Below are 24,100 nucleotides of genomic sequence, written 5' to 3' on the forward strand. Positions count from 1 at the left end.
AGGGCAAGCTATAGCCCCGAAATAACGCACTGACAAATAGATTTGACCAACATTATGGCTAACGTCGTTCATAGTTGATGAACCGCAACGCCAGTAGACCCAGAAGTCGCAGAACCACGATGATAAGCACGACAACGCCCATGTTACGCGCCAACTGGTCGTTCCTAGCACCGAACGTATACTCCACGTACTCTTTGACGTTTGAGAACGTGAGGGTGACAGGTGCGTTTGTCAAATCTTGGCAACCGATGTCCGAGTCGCCTGTAACCGGACAATCTGCGAACACAAGAGCAGCAAGAGCACTGAAGGAATATCGTAGAGGTACGATCTGATAGAGCCACTTGTATCCGGCTGGAATGGAGTTCACCGGAGGGTTGAAGCCCATGAACAAGAAACTGGCAGTGTTAACCACCACCCCGACAACCATCGCAAGTTCTGCAGTTGGCAGTGCGTAGGCCAGTAGCTGACCCATGTACACTTGTAGTACGACAAGGAGTGCCGTATTGAGCCAGAAAAGCAGCCACGACACGAAGCCACCCGTAAAGCCAACCATGGGGTAGAAGATCGCGGAGAATAGCAGTGTACTGGCCAGCACGTACGGAATCTCAACAACCGACCCGGCAATGAAGTACCAAAACGCGCTGTAAGTTTGACTGGCACGTTCTCGATAGAAAGAAGCGCGATCGCTCACTGCAACAGGGAGGACACCGAAGAAGGACACAATTCCATTGAACCCCGTTGCAATGAAGAGCATACCAACACCCGCATTGGCTCCAGCGTAGGACCCGTAGTCGGCTCCAAGGAACGCAACTCCAAAGATCAGTGCGAGTATAACCGAGATACCGGCACGTGTGACGTTGTAGGACGCCGTTCGCCAGTACGACCGGAAACTGCGCTGCAGTAAGAAGTGAAGCTGGACGAGAGCCCCTGCAGCTCGCTTGCTTGTAAACGTCGGCTCTGAGTGATCGTCCGAAGGAGATGCCACACCAGGCTCCTTCATCGTTGCATCCAGTTGCTCTTGAAGTTTGCTCGTCTCGAAAAGATCCGCAAAATCGACTGACGTGTTTACAGAAGATTTATCGCCAGTGTTGACCCCCGCACCAATACATTCCAACATCCAGGTAGCTGGATTAGCTTCGGGCCGGAGAATAGCGACACCGGGAAGCTGTTCAAAGTACTGTACCAGATCACGACATTGCGGTCCGACATCACCGAAGAACACGGTTCGACCACCACGTTGTAGCAGTAGTACACTGTCGAAGAGTCCAAAGACTTCAGCGGACGGCTGGTGGATTGTGGTGAGCACTGTTCGTCCGGATCGTGCCACCTTCTGTACGCCCTCCATAATGGCTTTAGCAGCAGCGGCGTCTAGTCCACTGGTGGGTTCGTCAAGGAATAAGACGCTGGGTTGGGCAGCGAGCTCCACACCGACAGTGAGACGTTTGAGCTGCTCCATCGACGCTCCGCGGACGATACGATCGGCAATGGGGTGCAGGTCCAGCAATTCTAGACACTCGCGGACTGTGTCTCGCTTGACGCTGTCGGGAACGTCTGCAGGCTGACGAAGGAAGGCACTAAACGTTAGGGCCTCGCGGAATGTAGCCCCTTCGCAATGCACGTCTGTTTGCTCGCAGTAACCCGTGCAACGACGCATTGCCAAGTCACTAGCTTCGTGGCCGTTAAGTAGAATGCGTCCACGTACTGAACCTCCCGGTTTGCGGTGTGCTATGACATCCATCAAGGTGGTTTTACCGGCGCCAGAAGATCCCATGAGCGCGGTCATGAATCCAGGGCGTGCAAACCCAGACACACCCTTAAGAATTTGTAGCATATCATCTTGCGTTTTTTCTTGACCCATAACTTCTTCATCTCCTTGGACAATATCCTCCTTATCAGGAGCTGCTTTCTTGAGGTGATGAGGCATAGGCACAGAGTACCAGATATCCTCGAACGCCAATGTTACTGGAACAAAGTTGCGTTTGTAGTCACCAGTGGCAAGTTGCACCGTGATATCCACCGCTTCTGTCCCTCGAGGAGTTTTCACCAGTCCGTACGAACTCTCATTGACTTGTTTTACGATTTGGGGCTCCGAGCTTTGGTCTCCATTGTCAATTTCACGATCAGATAATCCCACACCTCCATCCTCAGGTCCTTTGAAGCGACGATGCTCCAGAGCCCATACCGCAAGACCCAAGAAGAGGAGATAACAACCAACAACGAAGACCATACTGAGATCTACGTACTTCTTGTCTGCTGGGACGTCAAACAATGACAGATAGTACTCCCCCATGGTTCCTCCCGAAAGAGTACAGTAGTCAACCCCCTCGTAGACACAGACATCGAAGCGTGGAGCTCGAAACTGATTCACAGCCAGTCCACGAATCCCCCACGCGACGGGGCTAACCCAGTAAAGCCAAATGAGATAATCCGGAATCTGGTCCTTCGGAATGGCAAAACCCGAGAACATGACGAAGAAGAGCACAGATAACATCGCCATTGGCATCGCCACGTTCATATTGGGAGTCAATGCAACCAGTAGGAAATACCAAGCACCGAATGCCAAACTGGAGAGAAACACGATCGCTTCGTACCGTACAAAGAGCTCGACGTCGGGAACAAACCCGCACAGCCAGTAAATGAGTGACCCGAAGACTAGTGTCTCGAATAACGCCACTGGGATGTGACTCAGTGTGCTAGCAAGCACGAAAGAGGACGATCGATAGAAATTGGCGCGACGTTGACGGTAGAAAATGTCGCGTGCCTCAAAGAGCGTTGGGATCTGCGCTGCCTGACCCAGCGACACGAAGAAGATCACCGAAAAGATCACGCCCATGATCACTTGCACATCGGTAGCCTCGAAGTCGTAGAACGTGCTGGCATACAGAAGTCCCATGACCACAGTCATCACAGCTCGACCGACTACAAACGCAGCATTGCGACTCAGAACCAGCATCTCGCGACGCACAAGGGTGCACGTACTAGCCATAAAACCTTGCTGGAATTCAGGAATCGAGTCCATGTACTTGTGTGTACTTTCAGCCATACTAGGATCCACTGGAGTCTCCAATTGTTGCAGCTCCTGTTGGTAGATTGACGAAGACGTAAACACTGCAGCGTATTGCTCCGCCGTACGCGGAGGGGTTTGAGCTGAACCGGTTTGGTACCGAAGCTGTTCATCTGTGCCCAGATCCATCAAGAAGTCTGCAAAGTCACGTCCGGGTGGACAGTAGAAGCCAAGGCTTTCAAAGTATCCTCGAACTTCTTGCACGGGGCCATGGTAGGCTACCCGTCCGCGCATCAGTAGCAGAACATCGTCAAACAATTCGAAGATCTCGGGGGCAGGCTGCAACAGAGCAGCTACAACCGTTTGACCAAAGGAGCGAGCTCGACCTCGTAGCGTTGAAATGATGTCGAAGGCTGCAGCGCTGTCGAGACCCGTGGTAATATTATCCAAGAACAAGGCAAGCTTGAACCCGACCAGCATTTCTCCGGTAGTGACGCGCTTCTTCTCGCCTCCAGAAACCCCACGCTGCAGATGCCCACCAATGTTCGTGTCAGCGCAGTGTTGCAAGCCAAGAAGCTCCAGTGTGATCTGTGGCAGACAACGCAGTAAAGAGCGTGCCGTAGCTTGGGCTTCGGCGTTGTCTTCCTTACGTGCACCCCCACTCAAGAGCTCCTCGACGTGATTCTCAAAGTACGCGGTGTTGCAAGTATGAGCGAGCTCGTGTGTCTCTCGAACCGTAAGAGTCGACAAGTGTAGATCTTGCTGAGGAACGTAAGCAGCGAACTGCGGTAAGCGAGTGGCCAGAGACCCACGAGACTCATCGTTGTACATGACGTCGCCCTCCACAGTGATATCTCCGCTCTCAAGGGGAAACCGGCCACTTAGCAACTGCAGAAGTGATGATTTCCCCGATCCTGGTTGCCCAAGAACGAGTGTCGTGGTTCCTGGCTTAAAGACACCCGAAATATCTCGAAGAATAAAGCGATTGTCTTGCTCTTGGTTCTTCACGCACCATCCACCGAGAGTCTTGGCCACAGCTCGACGTAATACTGTAGGCAACGTCGGGAGCCCCGATGTCGTGTCATACACAGCGCGGGTCTGCACTGCCAGCGAGAGGTTCTTTACTCGAATCTCAAGTCGAGGCAGCGGTCCCGCAGCAACACTCAACTTGTTCGCCACATAGCGGTGAAAGGCGTCGGGACCCGCAGCCATGAACTCACTTGCTGAGGTGTTCGACACGAATTCCGGTTGCTTGTCGCTTTCTTCAACCTCCATTGGCTATCGTAGAAATTCTTGAAAAATGCGTTGGAGTCTGTCGAGGTGAAGGCGAATTCGGAAGTGATCGACGTGTAGGAGTATCGAGACGACTGCAAGGTGCAGTAAAGTACCCCAGATTTTCACGCCAGAGTCTCCGATAAACATCGGATCCAATGTTTTGTCAGCGTTCATTTGGCATAATACAGTAAAGAAAGGGGCGTTTGAAACAGGAATCAGCAAAAAAAAAAATGTAGAAAAGTCAATTCATTGGAAATGACTGGCGGCTTCTGGGTTGAAAAAACTCTACGGGGCCTTTTCGCTCGCCTTGTCCTTTGTGCTCTTGTCCGATGTCGCTTCTTTCTTCTCCTCCTTCTTGTCCGTAAAGCTTACTTCCTCCGACTCTTTGTACTTAATCTTGTTGTTCACGAGGTTGTGCAACGCGATCGTGCAGCGAATCAGCGATGACAAGTAGATGACCTGTAACAGCAAGTAAAAAAAACACGTTAATAAAACCCGCTTATTTTCGCGTCGAAACGGGGTTTTATACGTACGAAATGCATGTCGTTTGTCTTCATGAACATGGAGCGCACGAGCTCGTCGATGTTGAGATTGGGCAGCAGATTGAAGATGGTCTGCATGTTGTAGATGATCTGGTGGTTCGGTGGCAAGCGGCCCGCCACTACGTTCTCCAAGTACGTTTTCATCTCCTCTAGTCGCTCCTTCAGTCCGTTAAGTGCCGTCATTTTGTGCTTCACCTGTCCGGCCAATGAACTCACCGACGGGTCGTTAATATCGCGCAATAAGTGCTCGACACCGACCTCCTCGGCCTCGTAAGCGCCGACAGTGGACTTAATGTGCTTAAAGACGCGCTTGATGGCCTTGCCGTCCTCCTCCACTTCCTCAATGGAGCCATAGGCTGTGGTGGGCAGACCTTCCACATTGGTACGCACGTCACAGATAACCAGCACCGGGTTTGGACAATAGCGACGGAACAAATCGTCAATGTCCAGATCGGCTTTGCGGATCTTTGGGCCCGAGCTGTAAAAGCCCACAATGCGCTCCTTCGCGTTAATCTTCTTGAACATTTGGTACATGCTCTCCAGGAAATCGTGGTCCAGGTACCAGATCCCTGGGTTCCGCAGGTCCTCGTCGAAAGGCACAGCGAACGAGTTGGTGATGTCGCACTTGCCATGGAACGTCGATCCCAACAACACGCCGACTACGCGCTTGCTCGTGTCACGTGCCACACGGTTGTAGTGATCCACGATGCTGAGCAGCACCAGAGGGTGCGTCACCACCTCCTCGGGCAGTCCCCGCGTCGTCGTCGTCTCCGCCATTACGCTGTATATGACGAGAAGCTACAGATCTATTCAAAAGCTATAAAATCTTCCCCCTGGAAGTAACGTTATGTTGTTGCTTTAGTGTGGCAGACATACATTTAAGTATTTTTTCGTGTAGAGACATCAGCATTGATGATGCCTTCGGCGGCGACAGTGCGCGCTATCTACCGATGTCTGCTGCGTGACGCACGTGGGCTGCAGCGCACGCCGCACTTCAATATTCGTCGTGAGCTGAAGCTGGAGCAGTGGGGAGTTGGGGGCTTCGTGGAGCCGCTACCAGTGCAGGAGGAGACACGGGGCACGAACGATCCGAGGGTTCTCACGTCGCTCGAGGAGTTCCGGAGGCTGCGGGACGATGCATTTCGCATGGGTTCGCCCGGTGTCGACGTCGTTAAGAGCATACAGACGGCATTTCGGCAGAATATGCATATAAATGACCAAAAGGTAGCAAAGTGCAGGTGTTGACCGACTTATTGACGGTCAAGCTGATATTTTTTCGTGTGGCAGGATGCGAGTGCGAAGCTGGACGAAGCAATTGAGTACGCGGCAATGTGTTCAATGCTTCGGCTCGACTGTAGATAACTTAGCAGGGATATATTGAATGTTGCAGGACATTGAGCGAATTGTCTGACCAACTTTTGTTGGCACAATGCTCCAGTGGTACGTTTTGGTCAGGATTGGTGATGAAATGGTGGTGGTCCTCACGTTGCCGTTGCATATTTGCAGTGACTGTGACCGACGGCGTCCGTATCGAGGCATCCAGCAAGTATGTGCAGAGCCACAGCAACCCAGCCTCGAACACCTACCGCTTCACGTACCGGGTTACCATCACCAACCAAAGTAAGAACGCTTTGGATCGTCGTGTCTTTTGCCGCACCGTGCGACTGCATAAGCTTACGTATCGTTTGTGTGTTCCAGACGAGGAGTGCTCGATTCAGATTCTGGGACGCCAATACACGTTCGAAAGCGAGAAGGGGCAACGGGTTGCACTGCCCCGCAACTCACCTGGAATCGTAGGCGCTACACCTTTGCTGGCACCAGGTCAGACATTCGAATACGGCAGTGGAGTAGACATCGACGCCCCACGCGGATCCGTGACCGGCTGTCTCCATGCAGTGAGGAAGACAGAGGACGACGACGACGGAGAGCTCTTCGACGTGCTAGTATCGAAGTTTGCCCTGGTAGCCCCACACACACCTGGCAATAGGTGAACTAGAGGTGCATTGGAGTTGCTGGTTGGTGCCGCATGACAACGCAGTATGACTAACAACGAAGCACAAAAACACGATTAGATGCCACTTGTCGACAAGGAGTTCATCATCCCAGCACTGTGATGAAGATCTGGAGTCTGCATCTTTGCTGAGGCGTTACCTGCAGCATTAGAGCGGAGAATAATTCAACGGCTTTCGCGCAGCTCCTACTGTAATGGAGCGGGGCCCTAGTGACCCATTGGGAAGATGTTTGTACATGTACTTCTGTAACTTCTCTCCTGGCTTCAGAGAGCATGCATACGTGGACGTCGAGCTGTTGCATTCAAGCACTACGAAAAACTCGCATCTCCATCCACCAAGCATGCGCATCGCCAACTCTTTCTAGGTCGCTTACTCGACCAGCGCGTGGTACGTCGGGTAGTACATCTTCGAAGCGACAAAGTCCTCCAGGGTTCCGCCGCGACGGATCGTCGGCCGGAAACCGGCCACGTCTTCCTCGATAGCAGTCTCACAGACCGCAGTAGCCACCTTGAGCGACACATCACGAATGTTCTCCACAGACGGGAACACCTGGCCGTTCGCAATCTCCTCCGGAGTCATACACTGCGACAGCGCCTTAGCAGCAGCGTAGAGCATGCCGTCCGTCACGCGGTTAGCCTGGATCACCGACGCTGCAAGACCCACACCCGGGAAGATGAACATGTTGTTGCACTGGCTGATGTTGTACTGCGCGCCGTTGTAAACGACAGGGTCGAACGGACTGCCACTAGCGAACACGCACTTGCCCTTAGTCCATTCGTAGGCCTGTTCGGCCGTACACTCGGCCACAGACGTGGGGTTCGATAGCGGGAATACAATCGGGTGTTCCGTGTGCTTAGCCATCTCTTCCACAGCTTCCTTTGTAAAGGCACCAGCGGCAGCACTTAGACCCATGAGCATCGTGGGCTTGACCTGCTTGATTACGTCCACAAGACTCGTCTTGTCCGCTATATATTTGCGAGAGAAGAACTGCTGGCCGGCGTTCAAAGACTCGCGAGTTTCGCCCAGTAGACCATGCTGGTCGAGGATGTAGAAGCGCTCACGAGCCTCCTCGGTCGTCATACCCTCACGTAGCATACCCTGGAGCAACGTGGTGGCCACACCCAGACCAGCACTACCAGCACCAAGAATCACAATGCGCTGGTCCTTGAGCGGGATCTTGACACGCTTGCAAGCACTCAGGGCGCCAGCCAGCACTGTAGCACCCGTGCCTTGGATGTCATCGTTAAAGCAGAGTTGCTTCAGACGGTACGCGTTCAAAACGTCTGCTGCGTGTTCGCTAGAAAAATCCTCGAACTGTACGAGCACCTTGGGCCAGCGATGACGCACAGCGCGCATGAACTCGTCCACCATGGACCAGAACGCTTCACCGGTGAGGCGTGGCTGCTGCACACCGAGGTAGTACGGGTCCTCGAGGAGCTTCTTGTTGTTGGTTCCCGTGTCCAGCATCACCGGGAGGACCTTACGCGGGTCAATACCTCCAGCAGCAGTGTAAAGTGCCAGCTTTCCGATAGGGATACCCATGCCGTTGGCGCCAAGGTCGCCGAGACCAAGGATACGGCTACCGTCTGTGACCACGATCACTTCCACGTCGTCGCACGGCCAGTTGTGCACCATGGCGCCGAACTGACTACGGTCGCGTGTGCTGAAGAACATACCACGCGGACGACGGAAGAGGTGACCAAACTTCTGACACACAACGCCGACAGTGGGCGTGTACACGATGGGAGCTGAAGTTTAAGTCAGAGATGCACTAGTGTTAATTGGATGGACAGTAACCGTGGGTTGTTACAAGTACGCACCCATTTCCTTCATGTGCTTGATCAGAAGACGGAAGAACAACGTCTCGTTACGGTCGTGCAAGTCTGTGAGGAAGCGGCTCTTGCCAAGCGGGTCCTTCTCCTGACAAAAAGTGTCGTACAGCTTGGTAAGCTGCGCTTCCACCTTCAGGCGACGCGGTGGCACCAGGCCACGCAGACCTGTAGCGTAGAAGCAGTTGCAGAGAAAGAAAATGTTAGGCGTGGCTGCAACATTGCAGCAGATCGACCACTAGCCTTATCCTACCGAGGCGGTCGCGCTCGACGTGAGGGAAGCCTGTGCCCTTGTTGTAAAGAGGGTCGTGGATGATGTTGAGGCCCTTGAGACCCGTCTTGATGGGCGGGTTGTACTTCTTGAGCGTCGTCAAATACGTGTCGAGCGTGTCGTTCTCAGAGCCCGTAGGCTCGCCGCTACTCATTGCCTCCTCGTCGTCCTCATGGTCCTCGGTGGAGACCGGAGCCGACAGGAAGCGCGTATGAAGCATCGAAGACGCGCGTGGCACGGCGGCCGCCGCATGCTGCAGCGAGCGCTTCTGGGAGCGTACTTGGCGCGCCAGCATTGTGAGGCGAAGACGAAAGCTTTGCTGTTGGGAGCAGATTGTCGAATGACCAAGCACCACTTGCATCCTTTTTTATGTGGGGCACACGAATTGTTTCCCTTGAAGTGAAGTGTTCGGTGGAGGCAGTCACGCTAGACTTAAGAATTGTAAGGCGTCCATTTTCGCAATTGCTTGTGCAATTGCTCAAACCCAAGTCGCACAAATCATGTCCCCGTCGGAAAAGGCTAAGAGGATTGGTTAAATAAATTATCAAAACATCATTGGTTAAAATAAATGACTTGATAAACAGCCGGGATGGGTACTGTACATGTTATCATTTTTGACTGCATGAGTCGTTGGGCTGTTGTTGCGCGCAACAACACGTTTGCAGAACACAGATCCCTGTGCTTGATTCTAGCGTGTAGCCCTGTCTCAATCGGCGGAGGAGAGCTTCACCTCTGACAGCTTGATCGCCAAGTTTGGCGCTGGGGCAGTATACCGAATTGAACCAGGACTGATGAGCGGCACGCGCACCGATTGGTTCTTTTTCAATAGGAACATACGAAGGTACACGCGGTGTAAACAGCAAGCAAAGCACCGGTGGCACTTAAAAGATACCGATGCTTAAAAAGTACAGTACGAGGCAATTCTTAAATATCAACCTCGAATACGTTTTGCTAACAGTTTAACAGGTCGTTTTATTATATTTTTGAATTTCGTTTGTAAAGTTTTTGGTAGGTGCCAAGCCGGATATTTCATTAGGTGCCCAGCCGGATATTTCATTTTGATGGGGGGGGGCTGTCTGTAAAAACAAGTGCTGGCTTAAACGAATATTGTACATGTATTATATTTAGAAAAAATAACTATTTTGAGTAGTAAAAGATGTCAATGTCAACATTCAGCTTACATTTTACCGAAAAGGTGATGTGGCCACATCGAGGGCCTCCGAAAAATAGCAATGGTCAATAACATTATTCACATAAATATTTGTAAATTATTTATTTCGACAGCAAAAACCTTAAATGTACTAATTTATTTTCCGGCAAAGATTAATGCAGTACTTATTTTAGTTACTTTCCTAATTATTTTTCTCCCCAGCCATTTCTAAAGCTGCTCATGCGTGATGTATTACTAAAAAGTGCTAAATTCGGAGACCCTGGTCTTGGTGCCGAGGGTAGTGATGAGGAACTGATCCTGCTAGACCACGCTCTCGGCTCATTTATGGTGTCAACTCTGACAATTGGCATCTGCATGCGCTGCCTCCTGCGCCCAGCCAACAGTCGCGGTAGCCAATACGATCCAAACGCTCCTTTGGATTATTCGGTTGAGGTAAACATCGGGTAGCTCCATGATGTCCGCGGTGACTCTTTCCATCGTTGTTTTCTCGTGGAATGACAAGTCAAGCCTCTTCAGCTGAGCTGGGTTTGGCAGGAACAGCTTGAACGAAAGTTCTCGCGTCGCATAAACCAAGTTATGCAGCGAAGAGACGATCTGCGCCTGGGATCTTCGCCAGCTACTACAATAAACATTTCGCAAACCGTGACATTGCTTCTATTGCTGGTGGCAGTTTCATGGATGCCGTCCGTGCTGCTCTCTTTCACCTCGGTGAACGTGATCTCGCGCCGACGACTACGGATCTCTGAAAGGTCTCTGGGCTCGATAATTCTAGTCCCGCGGATGGTGTTTATCGTGCTGGAGCTACGAAATTAAGCCGCCTCCTTCAGCACCACGATTCTTCCTCGGACTTCGATGTTCTCTTCCAGAGTCGCCTCGAAAATTTTTACACGGATGTGGAGCAGTTCCAGACGTTCGTTTAAACACTCCGTGAATGAGTGTACCTTACGAGTGTTGGTGGCGACCTCGTCGGACATTGTTTTATCGTCCTCGGGTAGAGGCCAGGCGTCGATGTGTTGATACTAGACGAATTTTAACCGCCGGTGACTCCAGAGCCGTCGTCCAACGTGGGGTATCTCGGTAAAACCAAGAATGAGCATGATGAGGCTGGGCCGCATGCCTCGACAGACCAATCGAAGGAAAGCGCGTCGTGAGAAGAAGAAACAACAGAAATGGTAGGGGATAAGTACAAGAACCTAACACATATAGGTTCTTGTCCCTCCTCTTTTATAAGGTTTTGCTGTTCACCGTCTCCGTCGCTACTTCCTTCTGCATGCCTCAAAGTATGCAATGAGATTCGGTACCTGTGAGAGAACAAATTAATTGGCTCTCACATGCGCTCCACCTTACCCACCCACTCCACAAGAAGATGCGTTCGTCGTTTGTGAGTGCGCTTGCTGAGTATCCGCTAAACGAGCTGACGGTTCCGTCGTCCAGAATAACATCATGGGGCCGCGACAACCGAGAGATCTCATTCCATGAATTTAAAAATTATATGCTGAAGATTGGATGGAGTTAATTCCCTGCTTGAATGCAGGGCTCGTACGCGTGGTTGTATATCATCTTCACGACCGTGCATGGCCGCATCCACTACGGGCCAAGATTGGTCGAATTCGACTTCCGGTATGTTTGGGACCCAAGAGTTTTGTAATCAAGTACACGTGGCGCCAACTTTAAAGACTTGCTCATCTCGGTTTTGGTCGTACACGTCGCGCATTCTCTCCTGCAAGTGTTTTCTAAAACCGCCGAAGAAGAGCTGCTTGGCGCTCGTAATACGCAGCCCCATGTCGACTAGTTGGGACCTTATGTAACGGGCCAGGTATATACTCCGTTACTTGCTTACACTATAGTGTTGAGGAAGCTCGCAGCAGGACGACTGAGTCTTAGGTTTAAGGAAAAATCAGCTCTGACTTTATTTTAGGACCAAGGCCACAGCCCTGGCCACTCAAATACACGCCATAATCCAATTGGCTAATAATGGGTCTGCATATATCGGTCAATGGCATGACAGCATTTCAGCACACGCTAGTCGTGTGCTGATGCACCTACTTATGTAAAAATCTACCTACCTATGTAATGGAGGGGCCCATTACACCTTACTACAATTCCCAGCTGCAAGCTGAAGTGGGTTAAGTGGAATGTATTCAAGATCAACTTCGAAATGCGCCATTTTGTTACTGCTATGGACGGTATAGCCCACAGCAAACTCAGCATTAGCGAGGTATATATCCCAGCAGGTTCGGCATAGTACCGCCGAGTCCGCTTCCAAAGTTCGATTCACCCGCTACGTCTGACTATCGCTACGTGCTACTGTCACGTTGAGCGTTGTCCCGATGGATTTGAAGACGTGCTGCCAGAGCTTGAAAACGAACTTTCTGTCGCGGTCGGACACAATGCTAGTTGGTATACCGTGAAGCTTCAAGATATGATCGATGAAGAGACGGGCAATGCCTTCGGCGTCTGCCTTCTTCGTAGTCGATGCGAAATGACAGCGCTGCGACAATCAGTCAACAACGATTCACTCGCTTTGTTTTGGAAATAGGTAATGTAGTCCATCAAGATCGACCTCCATCGCTCGTCCGGGACTCGCAGAGGTTCTACCAGTCCCGGGGGCTTTAGCAGCCGCAGTTGCTGCGTCTACATGTCTCCCATTCTGCTATGTAGCTTTGAATTGATTTCAGCATCTTGGCTTAGAACCAGCGCTACGCAAGCGTCAGGTACGTGCTTTCCGCGCCAGAACGACCTCCGTATTTGGCGTCTAGACACTCGCTGACAAATGGCTCGCGCAACTTGACATCGTTATGTACTACGACTCGTAGCATTTCGTCTAATATAGCATGGTACCATAGCAAACCGTTGGCTTCCGAGCAGGATACAATTTTCGCTGACTGCTCTTGGCTTTCGACTGCTTGGTGCCCGTACGTCGCTTGATTTCTGTGAAGATTGCTCGAGCTTGTCTATCGTTCGAATAGGTCACCTCACTGACCGACAAGCTGAAGACCGTACGCGTCCGTCTCACATATTTACGGCGTAGATGCTCAAAAGTTACTTAATGTGACCCAAAACTACGGCTTCCATTGGTCAGTTTGTCCGAATATGAAATTCCAATCAATGAGATGCTATGTGAGCTGCAATAATGTGCTCAGCCGTGCCAATCATATAACGCGTTAGGAGCAAAATTGTTCTCTTTTCACAATTTTACTGAAAGCAACAGATCTTGGCGAGCACGCTCATATTTGTTTTACTCAAGGCGACAAATAAGACACGAATTCCGGAGGAGAATGAAAACTCTCCTGGTAAGTGACCATGAAAATGCCGCCGCATTATTTTGAAAAAAGCGCCAATATCTTAAAATGAGCACGAAGCACGCCTCAGGAGCTTTATCATGCTGCCTTTAGCCCCGGGATCTGACCTTGCGTACCCAAGTATTGCATGTAAATATTTCCCCCGGTAAATATGTTGAGCGGATAAGTATCGTCCAAGCTGGTCACAGTTGCGTTTGGTGGGAAGTGCCGCCCCCGCAGCTCAGACGGATAGAAGCTTCTTGAAGTTTCCACAACTGCCCCACATATGTATATATATATATATATTCATTACTAAACTATACTAATTTGTAGTAATACTAGCCGCGCCTTTCTATAGGCCAATAATATCGACCAACCCGGTACAGATTTTATCGCGCAGCGAGCCATTTATGCCTGTGAGGCAAACGTGAGGCTATCGCAGCACGCGCCCCTTCTTCTGCGCGGGCACAGTGCGCGAGAAGGACAACAAAACGGATAGATTAGCTGAGATTACGAGAGCTGTATCGCTCTAAAACTACTAATTCATTTCACAATTTAGCTTTATACTATTTCAACAGCTTAAGTACGCCTGATACTCGGTTCTTGCTAAACATCGAGGCTGTCGCAAAAATGCAAGCTTTTATAACAATTCGTGTCTTGGTGATGGAATATTGGTACGATAAAGGCTGCGCGTTGCAACGAAATAGCCCCCCCCCATTCACCTCCTCACAATTAATCATACACGATTGACAGTTGTGAACATCCTGCATAAACATGATAGATAGGTCACAGAGGAAAAGTGCATTATAGCACAATACAAACACATTTTACTCTTGTTCTTCAATTAAATACATTAGTCGGACCCCAGGGTCCTCCATAAAAACCGATGGTGAAGACAACTTTTACTAAAAACTATTTCTACTAGGTGCGTTATTTAGCAGGGCAGTGAGACAGGTAGGTCAAAAAACTATTGATGACGACGCGGCATGAATCAACCGACCCCATGGATCTATTTGAGGGGGATATTAAGTTGAAGAAGGGCAAGCGCCGGGAAACTTTGGGGGGGGGCAATGAGGCGAACTTCAGAAGAATGGTGCCGATTGAAGGCAAATGGAAGTCCAAAATGCTGATCATAAATGGCCAGAGTGCCGAAGTGTAGGACGAAGTGATGCAAGTGGGCAATTGCGGGACTGGCGTACGGCCAAACGAAGACAGACGACGTTTAAATTGTGTGAGTCCAGCTCGGAGTTGGCGCTGTCGAGCCCGACCAGTTCAAAGATTGCGTGTTTGAGCACGAGCAGCACCAGCAGTACTATAGGTCGTATTTCATCGTGCGACTCTAGCGCAAGGAGTAGGCTAAGGCCGACAGGATCGAGCGAGTAATGGGATTTGTGGCTTTTACTGAGTGATGTCCCACAACCATCGAAAACCGAGTTTGCCCGAGTTCTCTTGTTGATCATCGGCCTATGTCCCGTGGCTGCGCCCCGCCCACCCCCATAATCATCAAATCACGCAAAAGGTGCAAAAAATTATTACTCACAATGTACTATTACAAAGCAACTGACTGTCCAAGCCAACATCAACAGTACTCTTGCAGACGCAGTTTGAACGAGTTGTTACTGCGTGCGAACAGTCTAAAGGTAAAGCAATAACTGCCAGCTGATCAGTACTATATTATCGGACATTGTAGCTAACGCTTGTTGATATAGGCACGATCAGAACACTAACGACACCGCCAATCCATCCACGTTGTGATGATCGGCTATTTAGTCGCATGAACAGCTATATATGACGAAGTATACTGTGACAAGTGTAGAGCTCGCAATCCAGTGCAATCAAGCTGTAAAAAACGAACATCTGCCTGTCAGTGATAGTATCGGTGCCAGACTGTGTTTGCTGATGATATACTATGTACTTCCTGCTCAGGGCAACCCTTTCGGATCGTTTATAATCTACTTAGTAGTGTTGGCGCCCTCGATTCTGTAATAGTTCCCGAATGAAAGGATCCTGTCTCTTATTTCTTTGATCCAAGACACAAGTAATAGCTACATACGCCAATAATGTACGTTCAAATTGCTTACTGCACGCCTTATTGTCGATGTATGATTGGTTAAACTATGAACTTGTCTCGTGTAAGGATATCGCGCGGTGCCTACACAGCCTAAAACACGGCGCCTTATGTCGGTTGTCCGGCCTTATCAGACTCCACAGCAGCAGTGTCTCTCCTGATTACTACCACATTCGATTGGCTCAACCATTGGATGCTGTAGCGTCACTTACGTTTTGAGCTAGATGGAGTGTGTAGTGGTCTGCATGAAAGATTGATGAATGCGCTAATCGTACTGAAACATCTACGGGTTGATTATTCAGTAAATAGTGTAAGCGTCTCAAACAAATAACATGGCTTCACCGGATCCTTCTGCCATTTCTGCAGCGTTAAGATTCACCGTTGCCAGCGTTTTCGGTGGTGGATTGCTTCGGACAGGCTGCTCTCTCCTTCGGTTACTGGGAAAAAACACATTGGATGTAGCTTCGGTCACTGTGGCAAATTTGCTAAATCGCAGTGCGGTGATTGGAATTTCATGATTGGTAATACTGGTACGACAAGAAGGAGGCAGCTTAAACTTAATTTTCATGCTGGCATCGTGGTCTGCCGCTATCTTCACTGCTTTATCTTGCTAGCAGTACCTTTTCGGACTTTGCGAATATCCCTCCGCAAAATGAGCTGGCGAATTTGTACACTACCCTATTGGGGACCCAGGGAGATTCACAGTTTACGCACACCTCCATAATTTAAAGCACACAGTAATTGAAAAATAGAAAGTGATGTAAAGTGAGTATGAATTTTTATTAAAGTAGAAGCTCCTGCTGAAGTGTCCATGGCTAAAATGAGATAATTAGCCTGATACGAATTTTAAGTCGCGTGTTTGATCACGTTCACGTTTTTTTACAGCATGCGCATGATGAGTACACACCCGCAGGTATTATTACCAATTTTACTGTAGCGTCTTTCCGTTTCAATCTTTACATATTGTAGGAAATATTTAGTACTATCCACCAATGGAGTGCTGCCGAGCTCGGCAGTGCTCGAAGTACTGTAAGTAGTTTTCACAATATGATAAGAAGTTTGTTCATGGTGGCTGGGTCAACCGAGAATACTCGGTTCTTACTTCGCAGATGGGTTCCTTCATAACTAAAGGTTCAAACGAGATATTTAGCCTCCACCGGGTAGTTTGACGGAACGGCCAAGTTCACTCGGCAAATTTAAAAGATCGATATCCAAATACTCCACCGACATCGTAATTTCTTCCAGTAAGCGCGGTAGCAAGCGTGCACTCAGGGAACTCTGACAAGCATATCTTTAGCCACTTTACTTCGCTGGTGTTGCCTAAAGAGCTACTGGAATAAGAGACTGGTTGCTACGCGCTTCAACGACAGATCGAGCTGTGTGATCGATGACAGGCTTCTCACGATTTTGCGATATCTGATTTAGAATCATCTCCGGCGCTTTCAATACCATAGGCATCGCTAAGCTCAAGCACGTATGCAAATCGTGAATCTTCTGAATAAAGGTTAGACGAAATCGATTGCTTCGTTGCATTGCGGCGAATGTGCATGTTGAGAGAATGCTCTACGATAATATTTAAAGCCTTCTGCGGTGAATATGCATGTTGCACGAATGTTGTAAGATAACATCCGAAAACCTTCAGCTCTTCGAACTGCGGATACTGCCGGTTAATACTGGTAAGCCTTTTGGTCGCTCGAAGCGCGTGGAAAAGTTCGAGTTGTTTTGCTTGTTCGTGGTTTGTTGCGTCTCCGTTGGTGACGATGCTGCTTCCGAACAAAACGCCCTTGAAGAATACGCGTTTAACACTAGGTAATGAAGCTGACTGAGCTTCTGGGCTGGCTATTGCTGGTAGAGCTGCTATGCGCTGCATTATGGTAGTGTGGTCTCGTCTTCGAAGGCTTAGGTGCTGGTTTTAATTGGAAGCCGCCACGATGTTGAACATTATAATTGTGACTAAAGGTGATGTGAAGCAGCTTCGCTTAGTATTTGCCATAGTAACTCAAACTCCTCAGTCGAAAAACCAGCATTTGCCTCGAAGCTACCTTTGAATATGCTCAGCGACCGTAAAAACACTATAAGACTGGCACTTGCTCATTGGATCGAGTGCAAGAGTAGCTGCTCTTTGATGCGATAATGATGCTGTCGTGCTTAATTCTGCCGGGCTTCTAGCACGTTGGGATATACTCGTACGCTATCAAATAAGGCCTCCCACCTCGTAAATAGTAAATTCGAAACTTATACCGAGGCGTAAGCAGCGGTCTCGAAAGCGGATCGGGGACAAACTCGTCCAGTGTTGCGTCTAAAAGGATATTCCGACTCCCTAAAGCTATCGAAGTTATGCCAGCGTATAAAAATGACGGATTTCGACCAACCTTTGTTCCTACATGCAGACAGGGATGCCGAATATTGCATTTTTATCTATTGCACGTCATAGCGGACAATAGATTATTAGTGACGGCTGAATGTGAGCCCTGAATAGATAATTGAACTAGCCAGACGCGAAATATAGATTATTGATGCAATAATGTGTCAATATATTGCGTGCTTAGCCTCATACTATCACTCCGCACTCTCCACTGTACGGGCATCCCAATAACTTGCATTGTTGACGCAAGAACAGAAGCATTTCCAGCGTACACGGCTGAAGTCTGTGGCGTTGCTGCCCATACGTAGTTCTAGCGATACTAAAAAAGCGCTCGACGATGTTCGACGTGGCAGGGATAGAGGCAACAAGATCGTACGAGGGCTGTCGCTCTTCCAGCCGGCGGCGTTTCTGGACCCTCTCGACGATGGAAGCGTTCGCGTCTGCCTCCTCTTCACTAACCGCTCTATCTTGAGCACTTGCAACCACCGTAAATCTCTCGAGCGCAGCCTTTTACGCCCTGGTCAGACGCTTGGCTTGGCCCTTCACCACTCGGACACATCCAGATTCAAAATCTGGACTGTGGACAATATCAGCCCTCGGCGCTGCATTAATATAAAGTTAGTACAAATATTAGTGTAAACTACGAATATACCAGAAAAAAAACGTTCTTACCTAGGTAGCGCGCAAACGATGGCATTTCCGCTATAAGGCTGTCAAACCATACTCGAACGTCAAGGAGGTCGACGTTGGAGCCCTGGAGCGCCTTCGCCACTGACTCCACGTCCTTGAGCTCGCCCAGTAGATCGCGCAAACGCCGTCTGGACGCCGCGTGCGGCAGCAGCTCCGCCAGCTCGTCGTCCTCTGAATCTATGAATGGGAGGGGCTCAAAGTACCTGTTGACCATGGCAAACGAGGACCCTTAGCGAGTGTGCTGACGTATGATTGGGCGAAGGTCCGTGCTAAACCTGTAATCATTCATTTATCAAAAATTACTGTTAGTACACAGAAATTTTAAACATATTTACATAAATAGTCAAAATTCCTACCGGAGCTTAGCAGAGTGATGGAGCGTACGCGGCTTGATCATGACCGCTTGAACACTGTCAAGGTCTTCCGCGCACTCGCTTAAACGCTGGAAAACGGCTCTGTTAAGCCTATGGCTCGCACACCCAACCCGTGGAACTCCTACTAGGTCTGCGAGGCGGCGATTAACGGAGCAGTTGTCTCCTACTAAAAAGAGACACTGCTCCAGACTTTTACCATAATCCCGCGTCGGCATAGTCTCTAAGAACGCACGATGAGTGGCCGCAGACAGATCGTCGGTCTCGTCGTTGACGAGTGGAGCCATGCATAGAAGGGGACAATGAAGTGCCCCATCCACCTCGTACCACGCGAACACCGCGATAAAATGCTCTGAGTCATGGCTCCATCCGTCAAAGACGAGCCCAAATCGCTCGGGCAGCTCCGCGGCGATCGAGCGCTCTACTGCTCGAGTCACAGCCTCCATGACTCGCCGGAGTGTCTCTACTGAGACAGGCTGTAGGTTGCTGTATCTGACGTTGCATTTCAACATTTAAAGAAATGCGTTAGTTTTGTAAAAAAAAACTGTAAAAATATTGACTAGCGTACCGTCGTGCGAGCTTGCTCTCACAGAACGAAAGCGGTAGGTTGCACCTGACCAGTAATTCTAACCACCCGAATGTGATTTTAGCGGTCTGGCTCACGTAGTGAACGACAGACCCAGTCAGGCCAGGCTTAGCCGCTAGCATCTCCTCAGCAAAGGAGGAATGCTTCCGTCTTATATGCTGCATGAGGTTTGTGAAACCAGTTCCAGCGACTCGCTTCCGGACCGTGCCGCATCTGCAGCGTTAATACTCGAGGAGTACCTCGTCGTACTGGTCACGGCACGGCCGGAAGTAAAAGTTGGCGACTTGACCATTGGTGAAGGTGGCTGGGGCGGCAGGGCGGGGAGCGGCGAACATCTTGGGGGCTGGCGGTGGTGTTAAGCTTATTGTGTTTTTGGAAGTGAGGAAATTATGTTTGCTGGCGTCGATGTGGGGCTACATTTTGTGGTGACTGCTGTCCTTGCTTAACCAGGAGATGGTTGGTGGTAGTTTGGTCCAATAGATTATTGAAGTGATTTGGTTGGCTCAATAGATAGCTGCTACCTATCGGTTAAATGCCAAAAATAGATTATTGCTACACATCTATTGCAATAATTGCAGCATCAATTTATTTTTCGGCATGCAGATTGTGATTAAGGCTGAATATGTCAAGTATTCGCAGACCCGCTTCAACATCAACTGCCCGAAACAAAAAAATGAGCGCTAACTTGAAGTCCGCCTTTTTAGGCGTGTTCTCCTTTGAGTGTAGGCAACCTGGTCGAGGTTGTTATTCAAACCCACTGCTCAATTCTTCTATGAACAGGAAATTTCGTATTTGAGCTAGCACCTCCGACTGCTTCTCGTAAATGGACTTCCACATCTTTAAGATCACGAAGACGTCCATCGACAGTGTACGTTACATCTTGTAGCTGCTTTAAACTAATTTTACGCTTCTCCTTTAGCTTATCAAAAAACCGCTGCATAACTTACAAGGGGTCCTGTTTCGTCACCACGTTGTCTTCGAATGTACGGACTGTAGTAGCATTATTGTGATAATGCATGTTGGCTTCTCTCCCAAGCAGTGACACCACCCTTCCCATTAACTAATAGTTCTCGCTTCCAATCTTTTTATCGTCTTAGTTGCCTCACCACTATCTGTCCGACTTCGTTCTGTATTAGAATAAAACATTTTAGCGTCCTTCACACTCTCGTGTTTTCTCTCTTCTCCTTTCCACAAATTCGGTCAATGCGTTCGGATTGGCCGTTTGTCTTTGGATGTTTTGCCCCGAAGGTGAAAGTAAGACGAGATCCCTGTCAGCCACAATTAAATTAGTCCATGGTGCCGGCTAACAGCATCGGAGAGAAGAACAGGAAACTGAGATGCAGTGATTGTCAAAGCAACAAGGACAAGATGCACTATCTGGATGAGGCGACGAGGATACCAGTGCGATCTTAAGCATCTCGGGGGAGTCCGAGCACAAAATCCGAGTTGCAACCGGCAGGGAAATCGAGGCGGCGTCTACTTTGACGTAGATAATTTCACGCACCGGAAAGCTTCGCATGGGCGCCCCCACTTGCGAAAGAGTAGCCAGTAGAAATACCTCGCGATTGTGACGTAGGTCTTTTGCGTCCGAGATCTCCGGAACTCAGACTATCGTATAGCTCGTGAGTAATCGGAGCGCGAAGATCACCGCTCAGCGGGACGACGCGTGGGGTGTCTGTGCGGTCGACGCCGTACGTCAACACGTCGTCATCCATGACATACCGGTCAGCACGAGGACGGCTCCACCGGGACAGCAGACGGCGTACTATTTCTCGGTAATATAACACTTCAGATCACGCTGCATCGTGCTTATACCGTGTCATTGATATCATCGAGCGTACTTGATCTACAAAGGGGTCGTGGTTATAAAGCAAGCTTAAGTATGACTTGTATTGAGATTGCAGATAACAAAAGTGATTACAAGGGCAAGCAGCCAGGGCGCTTTATAATATATATACGAATGATGAATTCAACCTAGCGGTATGTAGCGACAATATCATCTCCAAGTGGTATGGTCGCTGCGATCTCCACCGCATTGAATCCTTCTGCAGGACATACGGCGCGCTCGTCGTCATCCTTGTCGTCGCCAATAAGCTTGCGACCCAATTGCGCGCGGTGTCGTATTCTGAGTAATTCGAGCGCGGTGTCGTATTCTAAGCAATTCGAGCGCGATGGCGAGGATGTTGGTCATGTCTGGCTTGTCGTGCACGACAAAACTGTACATGACAAGTAGCTACAGTTAGCGTAATGTGCGCTGGGGCAGGCATGGGCACTTCGTATTGGTCTTCAACGATGCATGATCTATCGACTTTGCCATCGACAACGCATCGATGCAGATCGACGGGGATAGCGCGAGAATGTGGTGAGCTATCAGTTGCGCAATCCTAGATCGGTGGAGCGACACTAGCTCATCTACGACAAGAGACATATTACTATGCGCTACGCGCGCATTTTTAAACTCCTCGTGTACCTCCTGGAAAGTCAAGCCTTCGCTGCTTACATTGTCGTCGCACACTACGTAAATTAACCTCTAGTGATCAGGCATGGAGCGGTGGGTAAGCTGGACTTTACCGCGCCGGAAGTAGCCTGGTGCTCCGGGCGCCAAAACAACGTGGTGGCTGCCTTGGGTAGCTGCGCCTAAGGATGCACAGTGGACGCGAAGATCTTCGAGTAGCTGTAGAGATACGCTGCGATCCCCAACCATTGTCGAAGTTGTTAATGGTCCTGATACGTGGGCCAGGCACAGATATTTTCGATCTCCTAGGATCAGTACAGACACCGTTCGAGTTGACATAGCTGCAAAGTGCCGAGCTCTCGGATACGCAGTAGATGCTCTTTTTCAGGTTAGCGTACAGCTCGTTTGCCATGTCACTTAGAGAACCTGCCGCAGGTGCTGACGATGAGCATCGATATCGACAATGCCGCCTTTGGCTCAAATGTAGCCGAGGTGACTCAGCGCGAAGCTTCGGAAGCGACGGAAAATATTGAACCCCATCCCGTTGGAGTGTATCAGGGGGCGCTCCTCATCCCCGGGGGCATCACAAACCATCTTCATAGGATACCGCTGAGTGCACAGACAGCAGTCAGCGGCACGTCACCTTTGTTCTTCAAGATCTGATAGAGTCCGTCTATCAAGGATATAGTACTATGCTGGATACTGTCAGACGTAGTGGTCCCCACCATATTCTTGAGCGGTGTTAGTATCTACGCTGAAATCGTGGCGCCGCTGACCTTGTTGAGATCGTGCACGATGCACCGTCCGCCGTGGCATTTTTGTCTACGAAGAACGTTGGTCTAGCGTACGGAGACACACTCTTGAGGGTGTGCTCTACCCCGTGGCAGCTTCCGAAAAAAGCATCGCTAGCTATCGCTTGAACGGGTGGAAGTGGCAATCACCGAGTTTTAAAGCACATGGCACCAGATTTGAGGTCAGTTCCATGCCGATGCGTGTGTGTGGGGGGGGGCATAGTAAGAACCTTCTCACGGGAGCTATTAGTGGGCATACGGACGAGTGAAGCAACACCGTTGCCGTACACCGCAAGCGCTTGGAACGGCAGGACGGTGAGCCAAACTTTCCGAGCTGTCCTCGACTCGGCTAGCTTTTAGCGTGTCCGTGTGACTGACACTGTAGCTACAGCTTCTGACTCAACCGTCGCCGCTGAGTTAGCGGTTTCCATATGATCACACCGACTTGCCCGACGCATTACTAGTCACGGATAAAGTGTTTCCACGAGAGACTGAAAAGCGGCGTGGTTGGAGCGGCACCGTTTGATAAATGTAGAAGCTCAACTTCGCGCTCGCAATCGGCGATGTCGCTGCTATCATCTACTAGGACTGGGATAACTTCAGTCTCAGACGATGATGAGCACTCGGACGGTGTGCGAGGTCGGCGTGGCTTGCCTCGGCGTAGGGAAATGAACGCGGATCGACCACTACATCAGACGATGAGATAAAGTTCTTGTTCATGTCTGCCAATTCGCGGCAACGACTGGCTGAACCGTCGTACGGATGAGAGATACTCGGCTTAGCCGCATCGGCGTCTTCCAGGAGCCCCCGACTTAGTCACAAGCGGTATTCCACTTGTGCGTGGCCGCGTTCTACCACGTCATTGCTTGAGAGCCACTGATCATCGGGGAGTGGGAACCTATGCTCGACCAGACCAAGATGTCTTGAAAAAAATTCCTACTCAGATCCGGCACAGGTTGCATATCCCCGACTGCACACGATGGACCATCACTCGCTCCGAAAACACCAGTGTTCATTGAGTCAGGGTCCAGGACTGTCGTTGGTTAAGAGATCAGCTCAGAAGCGCCACACATCAACTGCATAGGTGTCAAACGGACGGACAGTACCGGACACCCGGCCGAAATAAGACTGATGACGAGCGCTTTACGAAAAACCGAAGCGTTGGTATCCAGAGTCATTGCCGAGATGAAGACAAGGATCTATGTCGCCATGTCAACTGAGTGTGTCGCAATGGACGATAAGAGGTGGCGGATGCGCCGGATGAATCTGAACATGGACATGCTTCCCTGCTCTAGGCCGAATGTGGTATCTGCTCCTCATGGATCGGCTCAGATGCGAGACGGACACCCGGATTCATTGCCACCATGGTCGGGAATCAGGAAGCGTTGT

General features: G+C 49.9%; 4 protein-coding genes across 4 annotated transcripts; 1 reads left to right on the forward strand and 3 right to left on the reverse strand.

Annotated features, from left to right (window-relative positions):
- Positions 1 to 58: 58 nt before the first annotated feature.
- On the reverse strand, positions 59 to 4,089 carry PITG_11062 (ATP-binding Cassette (ABC) Superfamily; the record flags this gene model as incomplete). Its single annotated transcript, XM_002901800.1, has 4 exons — positions 59 to 1,813; positions 1,931 to 2,067; positions 2,119 to 3,997; positions 4,048 to 4,089. The coding sequence occupies 4 exons, from the start codon at positions 4,087 to 4,089 to the stop codon at positions 59 to 61; spliced, it is 3,813 nt and encodes a 1,270-aa protein (XP_002901846.1).
- Positions 4,090 to 4,564: 475 nt separating this feature from the next.
- Positions 4,565 to 5,628, reverse strand: PITG_11063 (26S proteasome non-ATPase regulatory subunit 7; the record flags this gene model as incomplete). The annotated part of the gene is made up of 2 exons (XM_002901801.1): positions 4,565 to 4,738; positions 4,813 to 5,628. The coding sequence occupies 2 exons, from the start codon at positions 5,596 to 5,598 to the stop codon at positions 4,565 to 4,567; spliced, it is 960 nt and encodes a 319-aa protein (XP_002901847.1).
- A 108-nt stretch (positions 5,629 to 5,736) lies between these two features.
- Positions 5,737 to 6,812, forward strand: PITG_11064 (uncharacterized protein; the record flags this gene model as incomplete). The annotated part of the gene is made up of 5 exons (XM_002901802.1): positions 5,737 to 6,045; positions 6,109 to 6,140; positions 6,212 to 6,261; positions 6,328 to 6,441; positions 6,520 to 6,812. The coding sequence occupies 5 exons, from the start codon at positions 5,737 to 5,739 to the stop codon at positions 6,810 to 6,812; spliced, it is 798 nt and encodes a 265-aa protein (XP_002901848.1).
- A 390-nt stretch (positions 6,813 to 7,202) lies between these two features.
- Positions 7,203 to 9,228, reverse strand: PITG_11065 (NAD-dependent malic enzyme, putative; the record flags this gene model as incomplete). The annotated part of the gene is made up of 3 exons (XM_002901803.1): positions 7,203 to 8,581; positions 8,654 to 8,830; positions 8,916 to 9,228. 3 exons carry the CDS (start codon positions 9,226 to 9,228, stop codon positions 7,203 to 7,205), a joined length of 1,869 nt encoding a protein of 622 aa, XP_002901849.1.
- Positions 9,229 to 24,100: the final 14,872 nt, after the last annotated feature.

Source organism: Phytophthora infestans, genomic scaffold (assembly GCF_000142945.1).
Source record: "Phytophthora infestans T30-4 supercont1.19 genomic scaffold, whole genome shotgun sequence".
Lineage (NCBI taxonomy): Eukaryota > Oomycota > Peronosporomycetes > Peronosporales > Peronosporaceae > Phytophthora > Phytophthora infestans.